Genomic DNA, 19,585 nt, shown 5'->3' with positions numbered 1-19,585 from the left:
TGTGGCATTTTGAATGAAGAAAGAAATATTCCAATTTTTAAACTAAATCCTAGCCTTATGATAAACGTATTGTTGAAAATACGTGAAAATATTTCTGACATCTAGTAAGTAGATAACTGTTGTTTTTATTGCTGTTATTCCCCATTTCATTACAATATTTCCAACTAATGGTTGTGTTTCTGGTCTTTTAAAAGTTTTTGTATTTCAATTTTGTTTTTCTAGACATTTTGCTTTTTGTTTGTTTTTTCAGTTTAGTTACCTACCACTCCATTTAGATAAAAAGTTTTCCTTTGACTGGCAATTCTAGTCCCAGCAATCTTCCCTAAGGAAATAATCAGAGTGATGCATATAACTTTGTAATAGCATTGCCTATTACAACAACAAACAGTAAGGGACTAACTAAATTATGGTACAACCATGTGATGGGATAGTACGCAGCTGTGAAAAATGATTTTGCCAAATAATATTTAGTAACTGAAAATGTCCAGAGATAAATTTAGTTTAAAAGGTAACAGAGAAAAGTATGATTCAAATGAGTTTTAAAAAGGAATATATGTCTTTATACCATCAAAAAATAAGAAAAGACATCAAAACGTTAATGAGGATTATTTGGGGAAGAAGGGATTGCTGGGAATATTTTTTACTTCTTTATGTTTTTTGGAAAACTCTCAATTTTCTAAAAAGTGAAATTTTCACTTTCAAATTTTCACCTTTGAATTTTAATTTTTTTACATTTGAATTTACACACACACATACACACATGTATAAATATAATTTTTAAATAATTAAATTCTCCTTTGAGATATCTGCTGGGCTTCCAGGAGAGATGGGATCCCCTGGGGAACCAGGACCTCCTGGACGTAAGGTAAGTAGAAAAACTATAAACCACATCAGGTCCTTTTCCACTAAAAAAAAAGTCAGTGCATGAAATCTTCATTGTCCAAATGTGCACGCCTTCTGTCTCTGCTTCTTGGCCACTATTTTCCCACCTTTATGGGTGAGAAAATACTGATTAAATATTTAGAGGAGAAAACATACTGATTAAATACATCTCTTGAGAGAGAGGGGAAATTGAAGGAGGAAATCAAAAGTATTTAGACTAAAATGGTAGTTCTCAATTATATTCTGTATCTGTGCAGTCTTTCTACAAGTAATAAATGATCATTGAATGAATGGAAGTGAAAGGAAATAAATAGTGACTGTGATCAGTGCTGCATTCACATGGAACTTACTTGCTTCAGGAGTTCGGGTGGGACTCTGTTGCATTTTTTTCCTTGGGTGTCTCTCTTTGAAAGAAGCCAGACTCTTCCTCTTCTGAAGATGGGATTGAACACATGAAATTAAAACCAGTTCCATTTGTTCTTTCTATCCCAAACTCTGACAGAGTTATATATATGTGTGTGTGTGTGTGTGTGTAGTTTTGGGAAGGTAGTTGAGATAACCTTTCCAGATGTTCAAATTGAGTGCGATCCTTTGGTCAGCTAACCAATGATGGGAACAGATTAAGGTTCAGCTCCGGCTGCTGTTCAGTGGCTCAAAGAAAGGGGGTTGAAGACCTTGAAACTTCTGCTGTGAAAGAGGGCAACTGCACCTGCGTGGCTCACTTTAGCTAGTCCTGAGGCGTAGGTGTGCTCCAGAGCTCTGCAGTAAGTTTCAGGTTGTCAGCTCCATCCTTGTAATTCTGGACAACCCTTGTTATCCAGAGATGGACCTGGAGGAAAGTGGCCTCTCAAGGCTTGTGTGCACCAAGCTTGCTGCTTAAAGTTTGTTCTTTCCAGAATGTTACTGTTAATTAGGCAATGAGTATCTACCTGCATTCTTTTTTCCCTCTTAACAATTTAATGAAAATAAAACTTTTGAAAGTTATCACTTTCTGAGGGCGATGTTGGTGCACACTGGCTACTGATGTGTATATCTAGAGTCATTAAAACAGTGTTTTGTTTGTTTTCCTAGGGTGTGAAAGGAGCCAAAGGCTTGGCTTCATTTTCTGTACGTATCTCCCGACTACAACAGAGTGCTCTGGGTGCTCCATTAAATTTACTTATTTTTAAACTTCAGGGCCTAGTAGTTTGTTGTTTAATTGTTTCTGTTTTATTTTTGAACTGCAGACATGTGAGCTCATTCAGTATGTGCGAGACCGCAGTCGTAAGTACCCTGCTTAAAATGATCACCCAAGTTGTCAGCATTCATACAAGAAGAACAGAGAACTCTACACTCAGAATTGAAACAGTTCACCAGCCAATTTCTTTAAAATTAGAGATGTCACTGCATGTATTTTTGAGTCAGCATAGACTGGTGACTTTTAACTCCCTCTCTGGCTGCTATCATGTCATTGAAACCCATGTCAAGCAGTAAGAAATAATCTATTGAGTGCTTTTAATCTAAAGAAAATTGAGATTTGATGTCTGAATTCACCTAATAGTGAAATCAGTCACTTGAGAGTCACATGGAACTTTTTAAAAGATGATTATGAATGCCTGACAGTAACTTGACGGAGTTGAATTCACCTGATGTGAAAGAAGCAGCTGTGATAATAGGGTGTCCTGGTGGGCGGGAGTCCTGACTTTGGTTTGTTGTTTGTTAGTCCTTTCCCAGAAAGAGATGTTTGATTATTTTTTGTTGGACTGATTGATTTGCTTTAAAAATTCATAGTAATACTCATTCTGCCAGTATTTTTTTATCTTTCTCAAAATTTTAACATCAAAATGATATTTTGGTTTGGCAAATGCTCATTTGAATTTGTTTTAAACCCTTCTGGCAGCCTGTTGTATCAAAATATGTGTTGATACCATCAAAAAAAATTTCATGTGCAAGATTAGGAGAGAGTTGACTCTTCAGTATTCGTCTACAAATGCATAATGACTTTCCAAATAACAATATGACAGAAAGGAGGAGCCAAAAGTTTCCTCTAGATACTTTGGGGGAAGAAAAATAAATTAGAGCCTACTTCTGTAGAGAATATTGGTCTCAAAGACAGACATTTAAAAGCGTTGAATGCAGTGTCTATTGGAAGTCTGTCTTTTTGTAGCACAATAGAACCATGATGGGAACCAAAACACATATACGTTGAGTCATGAAGATGGGTTGTTTTGGGGCTCAATTAGTGCGGTGGGTTTTATGACATAGGAACCATGTCAATTGTAATGACTCAAGGGCAGATCCAAGTATGTTGAGACCTGATCTTTTAAAATTTAAGGGACTCAATACAAAATCACAAATCTAAAAGTGGGGGTAAAGGTATTTCAAAAGTAAGTGTTATTTAGAACAAAAAAGAGAAATCATAACCGTTAACTTTTGCATATTTTATTTTATAAGAGTACGTGATTGTGTGAACAACATGGCTAGGGTTCCTCCCAAGAAAGGCATTGCAAGGGGCCCCTGCAAGAGAGAAGTCTAAAGCAGTGTTGTCCAATAGAAGTTTCTGCAGTGATGGAAGTGTTCCCTGTGATGTCCAATTCAGTAGCCACAAGACACATGTGACTTTGAGCATTTCAAATGTGGCTAGTGCAACTGAGAAGCTGAATTTTTATTTAATTAATTTTAGTAGCTGCATGTGGCTTGTGGCTGCCATGTTGAACAGTACAGGTCTAAAGCAAGTGTTCATTTAATTCAGAGTAAATCCACCTCTGATATTTACATAACATATAAATATGCATATAATATATAGTATATACATATATACTATACATAGGTATAGATACATTTGTGTATATATATTTATCTATATATATATAAATGATAGTTATAGATATCTACATGGGGAAAATTTAGAAGAAAGAGAGGTTGGACCTTTCAGCTTTCCAAATTCAGCACACCTCCCTGCAATGTCATGTTCCCTCCCAGGCAAAGATTCTTTGTCTCTTGACAGCCGGCTGCAGGCCGCTGATTTATGGCTGTATGTTGTCCCATTTCTCACATCTTCTTCCCTTTGGAAGGAATAGTGCTTTTACCAAGATGTTAGACTCTGCATTTTCTCCAAACTCTGTTGCCTTAATTTTTGAGTCATCTACAAAAAGCAGACAGGATAGAACCTTTCTTTTCTGCACGATACAGAACTCTCTTCTCCTACCAAATAATAATCCAATCTCCTTTGTTCTTCTTCCCCAGCTGGCAGACGTGGTGAGTAATCTTTATTTACAGCATGCTTTAATCAAGCTCTAAAATGTCATACATCTGGAAAAGATGAGTTAGAGCAATGTATTGGCTTCCAAATGATACAAATTTTATCTGGGCTTTTTTTGCCACTGCCTCATACCGGTAGCAGAGTCTCGCCTCCAATAAATCACTCAGTTTTAGCTGAGCTTCACAGCTATTTCTCAACCAAGCAATTTGTTTTTTATTAATATTAATAAAAAATCGTTAAGATATTAATATCTGAATGACTAACATCACCATTCACCTTTTAAAGGTTTTAGAAATATGTTGGGTTTTTTTTTTAGACAGGGTCTTGCTCTGTCACACAGGCTGATCACTGTTCATTGCAGCCTTGACCTTCTGGGCTCAAGTGATCCTTCCACTTCAACCTCCCGAGTAGCTGGGACTACAGGCACATGCCATCATGCTTGACTAATTTTTGTATTTTTTGTAAAGGCAGGGTTTTGCCACATTGCCCAGGCTGGTCCTGAACTCCTGGGCTCAAGTGATCCACCTGCTTTGGAGTCTCAAAGTGCTGGGATTACAGGTGTGAGCCACCGGGCCTCGCCAAAAATAGTATTTCTTACTCCCTTCATTTTCTCGCTCTGTCATATCATCTCTGTCATCCAGTGGTTAATTAGGTATTAAGATGCAGAAGGCAGAATAAAAGTGGGGATGATCAGATAGCAAGTAAGTGGAATGTGCAACTCAGATAATGCCAAAATCCATGGAGCTCATGCCTGATGTTAATTATCAAATCGGCTTCATATTTTTCAGTGCTAGTTTTCAGGTATCTTACAAATGCTTACATGATGTTTTTGTGTAAACTTGTCACCCTCTTATACATTTATACACTTTTACCTTTTGTATAAGCCCACCGACCCTTGTCCTCTGATTGCTTATCCACACATTTAAGAATATTTGTTGAAAGCCTAGTAAGTGCCAGTATCTATAGTAGGCATTAGGGATACAGAGTTGAACAATGAACCTGCTTCCTGTGCTCAGAAACTTCCATTCTTATGGAGGATCCAGATCACAAGCAAATAAAGGGAAGCCCAGCACATTAGGTGCTGTTTGAAAGAGATAAAGCATAGGATGCTGTGTCCTGGGATAATGTAAGAGGGGAGATGTTTTTGGACAGAGGGCTCTTTCTGGGGGCAGTGAAATTAAAGTTCAGACTGAAGAACACAAAGGAGCCATCTTTCAGCTGGGCGCAGTGGCTCACACCTGTAATCCCACCACTTGGGAGCTCAAGGCAGTGGATCACGAGGTCAGGAGTTGGAGACCAGCCTGGTCAACATGGTGAAACCCTGTCTCTACTAAAAATACAAAAAATTAGCTGGGCATGGTGGCACACGCCTGTAACCCCAGCTACTTGGGAGGCTGAGGCAGGAGAATCACTTGAACCTGGGAGGCAGAGGTTGCAGTGAGCCGAGATCGTGCCACTGCACTCCAGCCTGGGTGATAGTGTGAGACTCTGTCTCAAAAAAAAAAAAAAAAAAAAACCAAAGGAGCCATCTTTGCAAAGGCCATGAAACAGAACAGACCTAGGTAGGCATTTCCTAGGAACTGATGGAGCCCAACAAGGTTGAGATACAGGGAGGGGGAGAGTAGCACATAAAAACATGGGGAATAGGCAGAGGCCAGAGCAAGCTGAGCTTTGCACATTATAAGGAGGCTGGATTTTATTTGAATGGTGATGGGAAGGGTATTAAAGAGTTTGTTGAAAGTACGTAGGGGAGGAACATGATCTGATTTTAAAATATTACTTGGGCTGCTATGGGGAGAGTGGATTGTGGCAAGGGTGAAGGGTGGGAAATGTCAAAGCCAAAGGCCTAGTTTAGACAGGGCTGTAGTATTCAGGCAAATAGGATGGTGACCTGGACAAGGACCATCAGTGTTGTGTTTAGGTTACATGGCAGTAGTTTGGGCTGATCCTTGCCTCCCTGTCCTTTCTTTCACCTCCTCTGTGGCAAGTAGCAGTCCTCAGTACATAGTGTGGTGACAGAGCCATGTTAGTTGGGGAACCGCATATGGCAGTAGCCCTCCCTTCTTGAGGAGGGCCTCTTAGGTACCACTGCAATCCAGCCTAGGCTTCTTCAGAATCCTTGGGACTCCCGGCAGCTTGCTGGGTTTTAGGGCTTGTGTTTTGGAAGCTGAATTATTCCTTAGATTTTTCCCCTAAAACTTGAATGTTTTTCATATCTTCTGCCAGTGCTGTGAACCTTCCCCCACCCTTATCTCTAAGTTGTATCTGAAGCATTTTTGTTGGTTTTGTTTCCATATGCAAATAACCACCCCCAGAAAAGTCAGCAGAACCACTTTCATGTTTAATACCACTTACTTTTTTAAACTCTAAAAGCGACACCTCAGTTTATAAAAATCTGTTCAGCCCAGTAATTTAGACTTGGAGACTAATAAATGATTTCCTGTCTCCATCGAGATGAACAGTTTGATTTGGGTTTGAACATTTATTCTCACTGGTACTTCTTTTGCCTTTGAAGGACATGGAGTCAAGGATGGGAGGAGGTCATAGTTTAGCACTAAGGTGGGCAAGGCCCAGTTGGCCCATGGCAGAGGGATGTCTCCTTGCCAGCCTATGTGAGCCCCAGCAAGTCTGTTCCTGAGCTTGTTGTAAAGCAAGATGGTCTTTGCTGTGTTTATTATCTCTGAATCTGACTTGCTGATATCTGAATGAGAGGAGGCACCTCTCCAAGAGAAACACATCACTGGGGTGTCCTTTTACCAATTAAATTCCAGCACTGGGCATCTCATATGTTATTAAACTTTCATTATTTCTATACCTGTTGCAAATAACTGCTCTTTTCTGAGCTCTTTTTCATTCATTCAGCATTTGTTAGATATACATGGCAGGGACTAATAACTTAAAAGATCAGCAGATACTGTTCCTATCCATACATCATAAACTAGCAGAAATGAACATTAATCAGATAATCAAAAATAAGTTGTCAGCTGTGACAAGGACAAGGTACTGAGATTAGAATGAATTGGAACCAATGAGTACAGATGCATAAATATGCATTTAACACTTACGGGAGAGCTTAGCAACCATAGTCAGTTTCTCTAAGTAATAAGGCATATTTATTGAGTAAACTTGCATTTGTAACTGTTAAACAAAAATGTATCTGTTAAAGCTTTCCTCAGTCTCCTTTTAGTGATGTATTTCTCACAGTGAAAAAGTCTGGAATGATAATTATAACAGCAATGGTTGACATTTATTGAGCACCTTCTGTGTGCCAAGTTCTGTTATTCTGAGTACTTTACCTGTGCTGATTCATTTAATGCTCACCTCAGACCTATGTAGCAGGTGATGTTATGACTCACATTTTACAGATGAAGAAACTGAGGCACAGACAGGATGAGTAATTCGGACTGGTTAGTGATTGGGCCAAGGGCACTAAACTCTACCCTGTATTGCCTACTCTCTTTACATCTCATGCTTTGCTCTGTGAACTATGTCAGTTTTCTTCCAATTTTTCTAAAATTATCAGCAGAGCTTTCACAGCCATTCCTTTTTAACTCTTATTACATTTCCTTACTAAGTAAAAGAAGAAATGTGTTTAACTGAGTAAACTTTCACCAATACAACTTGATACTTTTAATCCAGTCTCTGTAGGTGAAGGGTATTTCCAGGAGTTCTCTATTGTTTAGAAGGAATTTGATAATCAACTTTAACATTTCATATAAGATAAAACTGAATTCCAGATGTTTTCCTTTTGGGCCTGATTCAAAAGAGCAGACTCAGCTTTTAGAATAACATCTATAATTATTCAAGATTTAAATATATAATATTTTACATGTTTGTTTTAGTACTTAAATTACTTACTGTCTTTAAGTATTTGAATAGTTAACATTTAAAATTACTTTGCCTTCTATGTGTCTTTTTTTTTCAAATAAATAAATAAGGATGCTATGTGATAAGGGATATGGTCTTTTAGGAAAAACCGAATGCCCAGTGCACCCAACTGAGTTAGTGTTTGCCCTGGACCAGTCCCGGGATGTCACTGAGCGGGAATTCGAGCGGATGAAGGAGATGATGGCTTTCCTGGTGAAAGACATTAAAGTCCGGGAGAACAGCTGCCCCGTGGGAGCGCGCATCGCCATCCTCTCCTATAACTCCCACGCCAGGCACCTCGTGCGCTTCTCAGATGCCTACAAGAAGAATCAACTTCTCAGGGAAATTGAAGCTATTCCTTATGAGAGATCCTCTTCCAGCCGGGAGATTGGCAGAGCAATGCGGTTTATTTCCAGGAATGTCTTCAAGCGGACGCTTCCGGGGGCGCACACGAGAAGAATTGCCACATTTTTCAGCAGCGGTCAGTCTGCGGATTCCCAGTCCATCACTACGGCTGCCATGGAGTTCAGCGCGCTTGAAATCGTTCCCGTGGTGATCACTTTCAGCAACGTGCCCTCGGTCAGGCGCGCATTTGCGGTATGAGGGTGAAACCTTTCACACAACAATTCTTATTTATCTTGCCTGTGTTCAGAAGCTCCTATACTACCTTGCCTTCAAAATCAGGCTCATTTGTTAGGAAGTTTAAAAAATTCTGGATCGGCAGAGTAGAATAAGTATTTCTTACTGTGTACTGGGAACATGTTAAGCTCATTCTATTAAATGGGATAATGTCTTTGCATTAACTTGTTTAATTTTCACAAGTAGTGTGTATAAAATAGATGATGAGAAACTGAGCATGCAGAAGTTAAGCCACTTTTCCCGGTTCCCACAGCTAAGAAATGGCAATGTCAGAACTTCAAGTTTGCTGTTCTAGTGCTTCCCTGAGCTACTCTTTGAGTTGCCTCTGAATCTAAAGATACTGAATCAGAAGGCCAGTAAACATACATGTCACTTAGTCAGGGTAGTAATTGTTGCTGTGTGATGAAAGCCAATTGGCTGATTTTATAACTTCGCTAATTACGTAACGACCTGCAATTTATAAAGGAAAAGCCATTCCAGTTATAGCTTCTTAGCTTGTGGAGTAAAATCTGAAATGTATTGCATTCCTAAATAAATCACCTGGGATTAAGACGACTGAGGATAACTTTAAAATATCCCGTTAATAGTGGCTCAGTGACAGGGCTTCATCACTGGGGACCTGCTGGGCCCAGCAAAGGGTCATTCCAGTTGGCCTCTTGGCACCACGCGATGTTCTGTTCTCCATGTGGAGGCCATGAATGGGGCCCAGGGAACAGCAAAGAGGCACTGGAAAATTTAACTTAAATAAAAAGTACAGGGCCAGGCGCGGTGGCTCACACCTGTAATGCCAACACTTTGGGAGGTCGAGGTGGGCGGATCACGAGGTCAGGAGATCGAGACTATCCTGGCTAACACGGTGAAACCCCGTTTCTACTAAAAATACAAAAATTAGTCGGGCGCGATGTCAGGCACCTGTACTCCCAGCTACTCGAGAGGCTGAGACAGGAGAATCTCTTGAACCCGGGCAGCAGAGCCAAGATCGTGCCACTGCACTCCAGCCTGGGTGACAGAGTGAGACTCTGTCTCAAAAAAAAAAAAAAAAAAAAAGGCCAGCCATTTGAAAATTTATTTCGAGAAAAGAAGACATACAAGAAAACAATCATTGTCTTCAAGCATATGAAAAAGTATTACTGGAGAAAATAAGCCAGCTGAATTCCAAATTTGCAAAATCTCTTATTAGAGAAACTAGGGGTGACAGCAGTAGGAAACTTTAGGTTTTAAAAGAGAACTTTTGAAAGGCAATGTTGATTTACTGGGCATGGATTAATGCTGCTAGACAAGATGTTACCTTTTTCTGCACGTCTTTTATAGGGGCGGTCACTCACCTGTGGAGGGTGACTTCTGTTTTTCCTAGATTAGAAGCTAAAAGTGGCCTTTTGAGGCCCTTTCCACTGCTCTAAATTTTCTGTGAAAGTGTTGAAATAAGCATAACAGAGTTGGAATACATTTCTCATCTGTAAAATATCGGAAGCAGAAAGTACCTGGTTCCTAGAGTTAGTGTGAAGATTAATTGATGCAACACTGCATTAGTGCCTAGTGTCACTCAAGGATGACAGCTTTTGGCTGGGCGCGGTGGCTCACGCCTGTAATCCCAGCACTTTGGGAGGCTGAGGTGGGCAGATCACGAGGTCAAGATATCAAGACCATCCTGGCCAACATGGTGAAACCCTGTCTCTCCTAAAAGTACTAAAATTAGCCAGGCGTGGTGGCGTGTGCCTGTAGTCCCAGCTACTCGGGAGGCTAAGGCAGGAGAATGGCATGAACCCAGCAGGCAGAGGTTGCAGTGAGCCGAGATCGCACCACTGCATGCCAGCGTGGGTGACAGAGTGTGACTCGGTCTCAAAAAAAAAAAAAAAAAAGATAGCTTTTGCTCTAATTAGCATTCAGTTGCTTGATCCTGAACTAAAATTTGTTTAATAATAATAAAATCTAGATTGTAAAGGAGTTGAAACTGCTATTATTAATAGTAGCATCATTGAACTAATCTTAGAATGATGCAAATGAAAGGCTGATGGATCGGGTTCAGATAGGGAAATGCAATAAAGTAGAAAAGGGTGGGGCTGGGCTATGCAAATGTAGCTGCTATGAGAAGTAGCAGTAGCTACAAAATTCTATAAGTGATTTTGGTTACACAGTCCTTGTAATTCCCTCATCCCTTGGTTTTATTTAGTCATAAAAGGAGATAACTTTCTCTCCTGATGCAAATTGTGATGTAAACTTAAACTGACACAATTCCGCTCACCCACTCAAAGGTGTGTGCACAACATTTAACTTCTGAAAATGTAGTTTGTGTTTTAAACTTTTGAGTGCTCAGTCTCACCTAGAAATTGATGCATCTGGTTTCTTGATTCTACTCAATCTTCTAGAAACTCTTTACTCCTTTTTTGAAGAAGTTCACCTCAAAAGAGCACCAGTGAAGGTTTAAGTTCTTGATAATGACCCCCATTAATGTAAGCCGCATTGGCCCCCAACACTCCCAACTGAAGTGTGATTATCGGATTCATGTTTATTTTTCCTAATGTATGGTGTGTGGCAATAGGAACAGTATCTGCTGATCTTCTAGGTTACTGGTCCCTGCCATATATCAGATATTTAACCAATGTTGAATGAATGAAAAAGCTCAACAAAGAGCAGTTCTTTGCAACAGGTATAGAAAGAACAAAAGTTTAATAATGTGTGAGATGCCTAATGCTGGGATGTAGGTTGGTAAAAGAAAACCCCAGTGATGCGTTTCTCTTGGAGAGGTACCTCTTTTCATTTGGGTATCAGCAGGTCAGATTCAGTGATAATAAACACAACAAGGACCATGTTGCTTTATAACAAGCTCAGGAACTCAGACTTGCTATGGAGTTAGAGATGAAGTCAGAATTCCTCCCAAGTTTCATCCAACAGATGTTTAGTGAATGCCTCATTTTATATACCAGGTACTGTCCTACGGTCTGAGGATACAGGAGTAAACTGGAAAACCAAAAGGCCCACCTTGACATTGGAAGATGAAACCAAGCAGGGTTGTCTGGAAGGGTTCAAAACAGAGCCATATATGCAACTTGGTTAGAACCCAGTGTCTGACATTACAGAAGAGAAATTACATTACTACCTCTGTTTGCCACCTTTTTCTTTATTTTATCCATTCTCCTCCATCGTGCTTGACCTACGTTCAAACTGTTGTCTATTATTTTTTTTTTTTATTTTTTATTTTTTTTTTTTGAGATGGAGTCTCGCTCTGTTGCCCAGGCTGGAGTGCAGTGGCCGGATCTCAGCTCACTGCAAGCTCTGCCTCCCGGATTTATGCCATTCTCCTGCCTCAGCCTCCCGAGTAGCTGGAACTACAGGCGCCCGCCACCTCACCCAGCTAGTTTTTTTGTATTTTTTTAGTAGAGATGGGGTTTCACCGTGTTAGCCAGGATGGTCTCGATCTCCTGACCTCATGATCCGCCCGTCTCAGCCTCCCAAAGTGCTGGGATTACAGGCTTGAGCCACTGCGCCCGGCCTATTGTCTATTATTTTTTAAGAACAGAACTTAGAAAGTCTCATGACACAATGCATTTTTATTGTGGGTCCACATTTTAAAACCCTAGTTTGTTTCATACCTACCAAGGCTTTTCTAAATCTTGATCCATCTGGGAGTTAAGTAGTCCAGCGGGAAATTTGGTACCTGTGCAGCCATGTGTGTTGGGCCTCAGAAGCACCCACTCTGACAGCATGTACTGATTTCCCTGTGTTTTAGCAAATGGACTATGATCACCATCTTGGAAGTTTTTCATGATAGTATGAAGTTGAGTGGCAAGTTGTGCCTCCCTTCACAAATGGAGGACCGTTTTTTAATGGAAAAACATGTTTTTTGTTTGTTTGCTTGTTTTGTCCCTAGGAATTTGCCTTTAGATTTGTTTAGCAATTGCCTCTTCTGATAAAATTTTACTTGCTGCACATTGAGGCTTCTAATCTAGGTGACTCTCCCTTTCCAATATTTTTATAAGAAATATGTCTTTTAGCTAGCCTGGCTTTTTATTTTACACTGCTGTGTGGCATTGCTGGTAAGAGGAAAACTAAGTGTAGTCTTTAACATTATAGATGATTCTCGTGATTGGAGACAGAGTTGAAATGGGGGGAGACTTCTAATGGAAAATAAGCATTTTGGCACCCAACCTTTTTATTTTGAAGATAATTTTTATTTGTTTATATATAACTGTCTAAAAGAAAATTATTCATAATATTCATTGTATTTTTTTCTTAGATGTTTAGAGATGCCCCATGATGTTTAGAGAGGAAAGAGTGGGGTATCATTCAGAACCATTTGCTAAATGCCCCAAACCTCCCATCTTTGAGTGTAATAGCTGTGCTTTCATTCAAGCTGGTGCTTCTTTGAATCCACAAGAAGTGAGAAATAAGAGACATAAATAATAGGTTTCTTTTATTTTAAATCTCTAGCCCACATTCACTTTAAGGAATTTTTCTGTAATATACTTACTATACTTACTCGATTGATACGTGGTAGGATGAATGAACTCTAAAACTACATCTTTCAGACTTTACTGACTGAAAGATTACTTGGTTAAGGGGGAAAAGGTTGGGGGAAGTGGGGAGGTATTGGGTGAGAGTGCAGGCCCTCTGTGGACTCTCACCATAAAGCAGCTCACTAGAATCAATGAGAAGGTTGATGTCACTCTAAGTTGACACCAATGTGTTGATATGTGATTAAATGTGAGCCTAAACTAACAAGGACCAATACCAGAAATATGGAAGTGGTCACACTGTAGTCATGTAGAATGTGTAGAACACAAGACTAGTTAGCAAATAGCAGCAATGTTTGGGCAATGTCTTGAGAAACACTCCTCTAAATTAAGTTAGAGATCCACTGATACAAAACTCTAATCATAAAGGTAGCTCATACAGAAGATGGAAGGTAGCCCTTGTTTGGGGAGAGCAAAACTTAAATTGGAGCCTTCCATAATCCACCCCTTCTGGGGCTCACTTGGCTCATCTTTAAAATGGTGAGAATAGATGACATGATTCCTGATTTCTTCGGGATCAAATGTTCTGTGATTGTTTTTTTTTCCCCCTGGATCCTGATAGTTGGCAATAAGAAAGCTCTTGGCCCTTCCCAGCTAGACTGAGCTATGCTGTCTGAACTGACACTGGGTATGGTTTCTAGTCATTTACCACAATCCAGATGGAGTGAAGGCATGATTCACTTAAAACATTGCATAGAGATACCTCTTAGTAGCTATTAATAATGCAGACTCTATCCTGGCTAACCCGGTGAAACCCCGTCTCTACTAAAAAATACAAAAAACTAGCCAGGCGAGGTGGCAGGCGCCTGTAGTCCCAGCTACTCGGGAGGCTGAGGCAAGAGAATGGCGTAAACCCGGGAGGCGGAGCTTGCAGTGAGCTGAGAACCGGCCACTGCACTCCAGCCCGGGCGACAGAGCGAGACTCCATCTCAAAAAAAAAAAATTAAAAAAAAAAAATAATAATGCAGACTCTCTCCTGGTGTGTAGTCAAGACTACTTTGTTTACAGATCACAAAAACCAATTTAAGCTAGCTTAGGTATACCCATATACACATATCCTAAGTAGAATTTATTATAAGTATCTGGAGCCAAGGTGTCCTCTGGTCCTGAGTCCAGATAAGTAGCCTTTGCTTTTGCCCTGTGCTCGTGTAACCTCCCAGTAGGTTCATTTTGCCTGCTGCCCACATAGAGCTGATTTAGCATGCTGGGGAATTGCAGTAGAGAAAGAGCTTAATTAATGCAGAGCCAGCTGAACAAGAGACTGGGGTTTTATTATTACTCAAATCAGTCTCCCTGAGAATTCGGAGGCTAGGGCTTTTCACGGATAGTTTGGGGGAAGTGGGCAGTGGTTAGGCAATGGTGCTTGCTGCTGATTGGTTGGAAGTGCAATCATAGGGGTGTGGAAAATGGTCCTCAGACACTCTGAGTCAATTCTGAGTGGGGCCACAGGAGTGGTTGGTGGATTCAGGTGGAGCCATTATTATTAGAAATGCAAAACAACCTGAAAAGACATCTCAAAGAGCCAGTCTTCTGTTCTACAGTAGTGATGTTCTCTGTAGGAGTAATTGGGAAAAGTGCATATCTTGCGAGCTCCAGAATAATGGCTAGTAATGGATAATATAGCCCATTGTTCCTGAGGTGTCCAGGATCCCCTTCTTAACCTCCAAAGTGCCTCATAGATAAGCAATTTTGTTTGAGTTAAATCTTTCCCACGGCGGCCATTGTAACTCTTATTTTTGGTAAGGTTCACCCATTTCTCTAGAAGAGAATAGGTTCCAAGATAGAAGACTCGCTGAATCCAGATGGACCCACTCTTTTCTGTCTTCCTTAATCTTACCAACCTACTGGACCCAGTTCAGCTTCTGCCTGACCCAGTCAGACATCTGAGGCCTCTAATTGGATGCAATCCTATTAATTATAGGATCCAGTCTGATCTTGGACCCAGCCAATATAAAAATTACTCAAATAAACTTGAGCTCAAAACACAAGTTCGTGGAGCTTGAATCAAAGAGAACTCACCCATGACCCCAGTTGCTGTGAGAGATCAGTGATCACAATGGACCAGGCAGGTATATTTACCTGGTCACTTGGTGCTCCTGGGAGTCACTGGAAGTCCACTTTGGATCCCATTTTTGATACCAAAGTGTTAAAAACTTTAGGCAAGTTAAATTTTGCAGAGTTTATTTGCACTGAAAGCAATTTGTAAATCTGTCATTGGATCCTTGGGGTGTTGCTTCGTCAGCTGGAAACCTCTGTGGCCAGTGGTGCCTTTGCCCAAGTTTTTACTCAGGCCCACTAGGCTCGTTCCACCCATTCACCCTGGCAGGCTGTGCTTGACTCACGCTACCAGCCTGAATCTCACACCCACCAAGGGCAAGCCAGGCGTGGAGCAGCAAGGGGTGTGTGAGCAAGTGAGTGTGGTATGGCAGGGTGGGCAGCTCCCCGCGAGGCTGTGGCTGGACCAGGTGTACCCCAAACAGCTTCCACAGATGGCACCGGAGAACACGGTGGCACCTGGAAGCTTGGAGATGCCAGGAACTGCAGAGCCCCAGAGAGGGTGTCACAGCCCTGACTTGGCAGGCTCCTAGGTCTGGGCTCCAAAGGGTTGCAGCTCTTCTCTCCTCTCTTCATCTTGTTGTCACCCACAACATGGTGAACAAGGGGCATGTTTCAGCCCTGTCTGTGTTACAGCTCTTTTAGCTCCACCATTCAGTGCGTCCTGAGTTCTTGTCCTGCATCCTGGAAGAATGAGGTACGCAGACAAGTGGAGGCTGAACAAGGTGAAGAGGAGCTTTATTTAGTGACAGAGCAGCTCAGAGGAGACCTGCAGTGGGTAGCTCCTCTCTGCAGGCAAGGTCCCCTGAAGAGTGTCTGTCTCTCTGCAGAGAGGAGGCCCTGGGGTGGGTAGCTCCTCTCTGCAGCTGGTCATCTGGTGGCCTCCTTGAGTCTGTCCGAGTCCGGGGTTTTTATGGGTTTCAGAGAGGAGGAAGTGTGTGCTGATTGATTCATGGGAGGCCATGGACGGGCCAGAAAAAGCACGGTAAGTTCCCATTTTTGTCTGTCAGCCCTGCCCCCAGGCTTTGGGCCACCCCTGGCTTGGAGGTGGGATTTCACTGAGGACCTACCTACCCCTTTCCACGCAGAGGCCGGCTTGTCTCCTTCTGTCATCCACTGGAGCCCAGGCGGTTTGCACTGAGGGGTGCCTGCAGGCCAGCACCAAGCTGCCCTGAGCACCCCCCTTGGCCTCCCTCATGCTCATTAGCACCCAAATTCGGGAGGGGGCTGAGGCAGTGAAGCTGGCATGTAAGCAGTGCCCCTAGTGTGTGCACACTTGGCCGGGTTGCAACAGTGCCTGAGCTCAGTCTCAACTTTGCTCCAAGATCAGAGCAGGTGCCGGAGCAGGGAGAAGCTAGGTAGCGGGAGCAGGCACTTCTGAGCTGGTAGGGGCAAGGGTTTCCTGGGTCTCCAAGAGTGCAGAAATGTGTGGGCCCACAGCTAGGGCCAGGCGGCTGCAACTGCTCCTAAGAGGGCAGGGCCCCTGTCCACTCCCAGCCCCCAAGAGCACAAAGATGCCTGGGTCTGGAGCCACAGCTGGATGGCCGCAGCTGCGTTCAAGGAGCAGGAGCTCTCACCCTGCCAACTCGGAAGCGGGTGAGGCTTCCACCTGTTCCCAGCTCCCAGGGTTCCATGGAGTGTGCAGCCCCGACTGCACTCAGGTAGCATGAGCCAAGCACAGTCTGCCAGGCTGAATGAGTGGAACAAGCCTAGTGGGCCCGACTGCAGCCAGCATCATGGCAGTGGCCACTCCAGATGGGCTGCCGCTGCCATCAAATTGAGCAGCCCTCAGAACCAGAGGAGTTTCAGAGAGCTGCTCTTCACAATGTGGCAGGCAGTGTTTATAGATGAAAATGGAAGTACAGAAACAGCTTGACTGATTACAGCTTGGCCTTTGCCTCATTTGAACATCGTCTAATCAGTTGGCCACTTGTGACTAACTGAAGCACAGCTGCTATGATTGGCTAAGACTCCACTATTTGTAAAAAAAAAAAATAACTCCTAAGATAGGTTTTCAGTTAGTATGTACTAAGGTTGCAGTTGGTTACATGAGGACTCAAAGTACAGAGGTGTCCTCAGACCAAATTTACTTTAACACCATATCTCGTCCAGTCAGCTCTGGTTGAAGACTGAGTTACTCCATATAAACAACTGCTGAAGTTCTACCTCTGTGGATTAATTATGGTGGCGGGGCATCTTCCCAGAGAAAGAGAGTAGTCATTAGCTTAGGACAGGAGAATCACAGGGAAAAACTAAAATATCATCTGACTCATCTCTTAGGCATTAGGGTCATGTCTACAGTTTTTCTTTAATTATCAATGATCTCTGGGTCGATTAGCGAAGCTCATAATCCTTGTTTGGAGCCTTCTTATCTTCCCCCTGTTCTCTACCCTCAAACTCCCCACCTGGGTTACTAACAATGGGGCCACGTTGGGAAAGGGTTGGGAGTTGTTCAGAGAGCTGCATGGACATACATCTGAGTGTATTTCAAAGACAGCTTCAATGCCTAGTTTATAGTAGAAACCTAAAGATTGTTTATAAAGGGCATCCCATGATTTTACATGGGTCTCTGAGACTCAGGTGGGGGAGAGGAGGTCTCTGATACTCTTCCTTAAATGGCTTCAGTGTCTTTTGATCGGTCCTTTTAACCTTTCATTGAGCTTCAGTTTCCCCATCTGTAAAACTGGGATGATGAGCGTAAGAACTCACTGTATTGCTGCAGTAATAGATATGAAAATGTTTTGTGGTCATTACCCACATTGTACCCACTCTGTGTCAGTAAGTGCTTTACAAATATGAACTCATTTAATGCTCACAGTAGTCCTATTAGGAGGTAGTAGTAGTACACTCATTTTACAGATGAAGAAACATGGAAAATAAGTTTTCATTTAGCTAAATTGAGAGTCAAGTTTTAAACCCAGGCAGAGCTCTTAGCCATGCTCACATGCTGTGCCTCCCCAGTACCTTCTTAGAAGGAGCAGTGTTACTCTCTCCAGATGTCAGTTCTGTATGTAGTCCTGAGAGGTTCTTGCAGCCCTACCCACTAAGTTCTTCTTTCTGTTGCTTCTGCTTCTTTTAGATTGACGACACTGGCACATTTCAAGTAATAGTGGTTCCCTCTGGAGCCGACTACATACCAGCATTAGAGAGACTCCAGCGGTGCACTTTCTGCTACGGTAAGACCCACAGAGAGAAGATAATTTGATCAGGCCTATTAAGCAAGTTGAGTCACCATTGGCAGGGGCAACTGGAACTTGGCAGCAGGGATACTCATGGCCTTGGGAGGACTTCTCTGGGGTTCTGGATGCGCCCTGTCACACTTCATCTTCCACAGATGAATCCTCTCAGCTCAGCAAACATGGTCTCTCCCTATATATCCCAGCAAAAGAGTTACATTCCAGGCCTTTCTACATAGTGCAGCTTACAGGAAACAGTAATGATTTTTAGAACAACTTAGCCTACTTCATTGCCAAATTTTTATGCTATAAAGTATATTTATGTGTTTTCTAAATCTCAAATGTCCACAGCCAGAAAGAAATGCTTGAAAGCAATTCAGCACCCTCCTACCTGCTTGGGAATATTTTTTAGTACAGTCAAAGTGGAAAATAGCAAAATTCATACATTTCTCATTGAAAAAAGTCTCCCAAATATTAAGCATCAGAAAGATTTTCAGTGTTGATTTATTTGTAGTGTTTTATACATAATGTATAGGTCTAACTAGAAAACTGGACTCTAATCTTCCATTTGAGTGTTCTAATAACTACAAAGTGGAGCCACTGGAATCATTGGTGGCTGTAATAGCTAAGAGATATAAAGCATTTTCTATCGGCCATGCACTGTTCTAATTCATGTAATATCAATGATGGTGATAATGACAGTTAATACTTAAACTATTGTGTTTATATTCCAAGCACTGTTTTAATACCTTTAAATGAATTATGTCATTCAGTCTTTAAAATCACCCTAAAACATTTGAACTACTATTAGTTCCATTTTACAGATGAGGAAAATGAAGCTTAGAGATAATAATTTGCTCAGGGCTTCACAGCCATATCAAACCCAAGGCGGCTAACTCTAAATCATTTGCAGTTTATGAAAAACAGAGGTCTCATTCTTCTGCTCCCTAAATCTCTCCATTTGAGACTGTAGAAAATGCTTGATTTTTCTCCTTCACATGTATCAGTGAGGTGAAAAAGGCTGCCATATAAATTACCTAAATGAAGAAGGTAGTAATTCTGAGGGAGAAGTAGGGTTTCTGGTCTTTTTTCTGTCTTCCCTCTGCTCCCCTCTAGTAAATTTCCCTCTTTCCCTCTCTTTCTCTTGACTGCACAGAACTGGTTTAGGCACTGGCAGTCTTACTCAAAACAGTTAAAGTGCTTTACATACTGTG

The 19,585-nt window shown here is 41.8% G+C and overlaps 1 protein-coding gene across 1 annotated transcript in view; it reads left to right on the top strand.

The window, feature by feature from the left end:
* The window catches only part of COL6A6 (collagen type VI alpha 6 chain), a 109,441-nt gene that overhangs the window by 72,993 nt on the left and 16,863 nt on the right, over positions 1-19,585 (top strand). The window contains exons 27-32 of the mRNA XM_033202296.1: positions 803-865; positions 1,954-1,989; positions 2,109-2,145; positions 4,108-4,119; positions 8,094-8,587; positions 18,275-18,371. Coding sequence (XP_033058187.1) covers positions 803-865; positions 1,954-1,989; positions 2,109-2,145; positions 4,108-4,119; positions 8,094-8,587; positions 18,275-18,371 — 739 coding nt within the window. The remainder of the gene's footprint in view (positions 1-802; positions 866-1,953; positions 1,990-2,108; positions 2,146-4,107; positions 4,120-8,093; positions 8,588-18,274; positions 18,372-19,585) is intronic.

The sequence above is a fragment of the Trachypithecus francoisi genome, unplaced genomic scaffold, assembly GCF_009764315.1.
Source record: "Trachypithecus francoisi isolate TF-2019V2 unplaced genomic scaffold, Tfra_2.0 Lachesis_group0, whole genome shotgun sequence".
NCBI lineage: Eukaryota > Metazoa > Chordata > Mammalia > Primates > Cercopithecidae > Trachypithecus > Trachypithecus francoisi.
The sequence above is the reverse complement of the archived record's forward strand: the minus strand, read 5'-3'. Positions and strand labels throughout refer to the sequence as shown.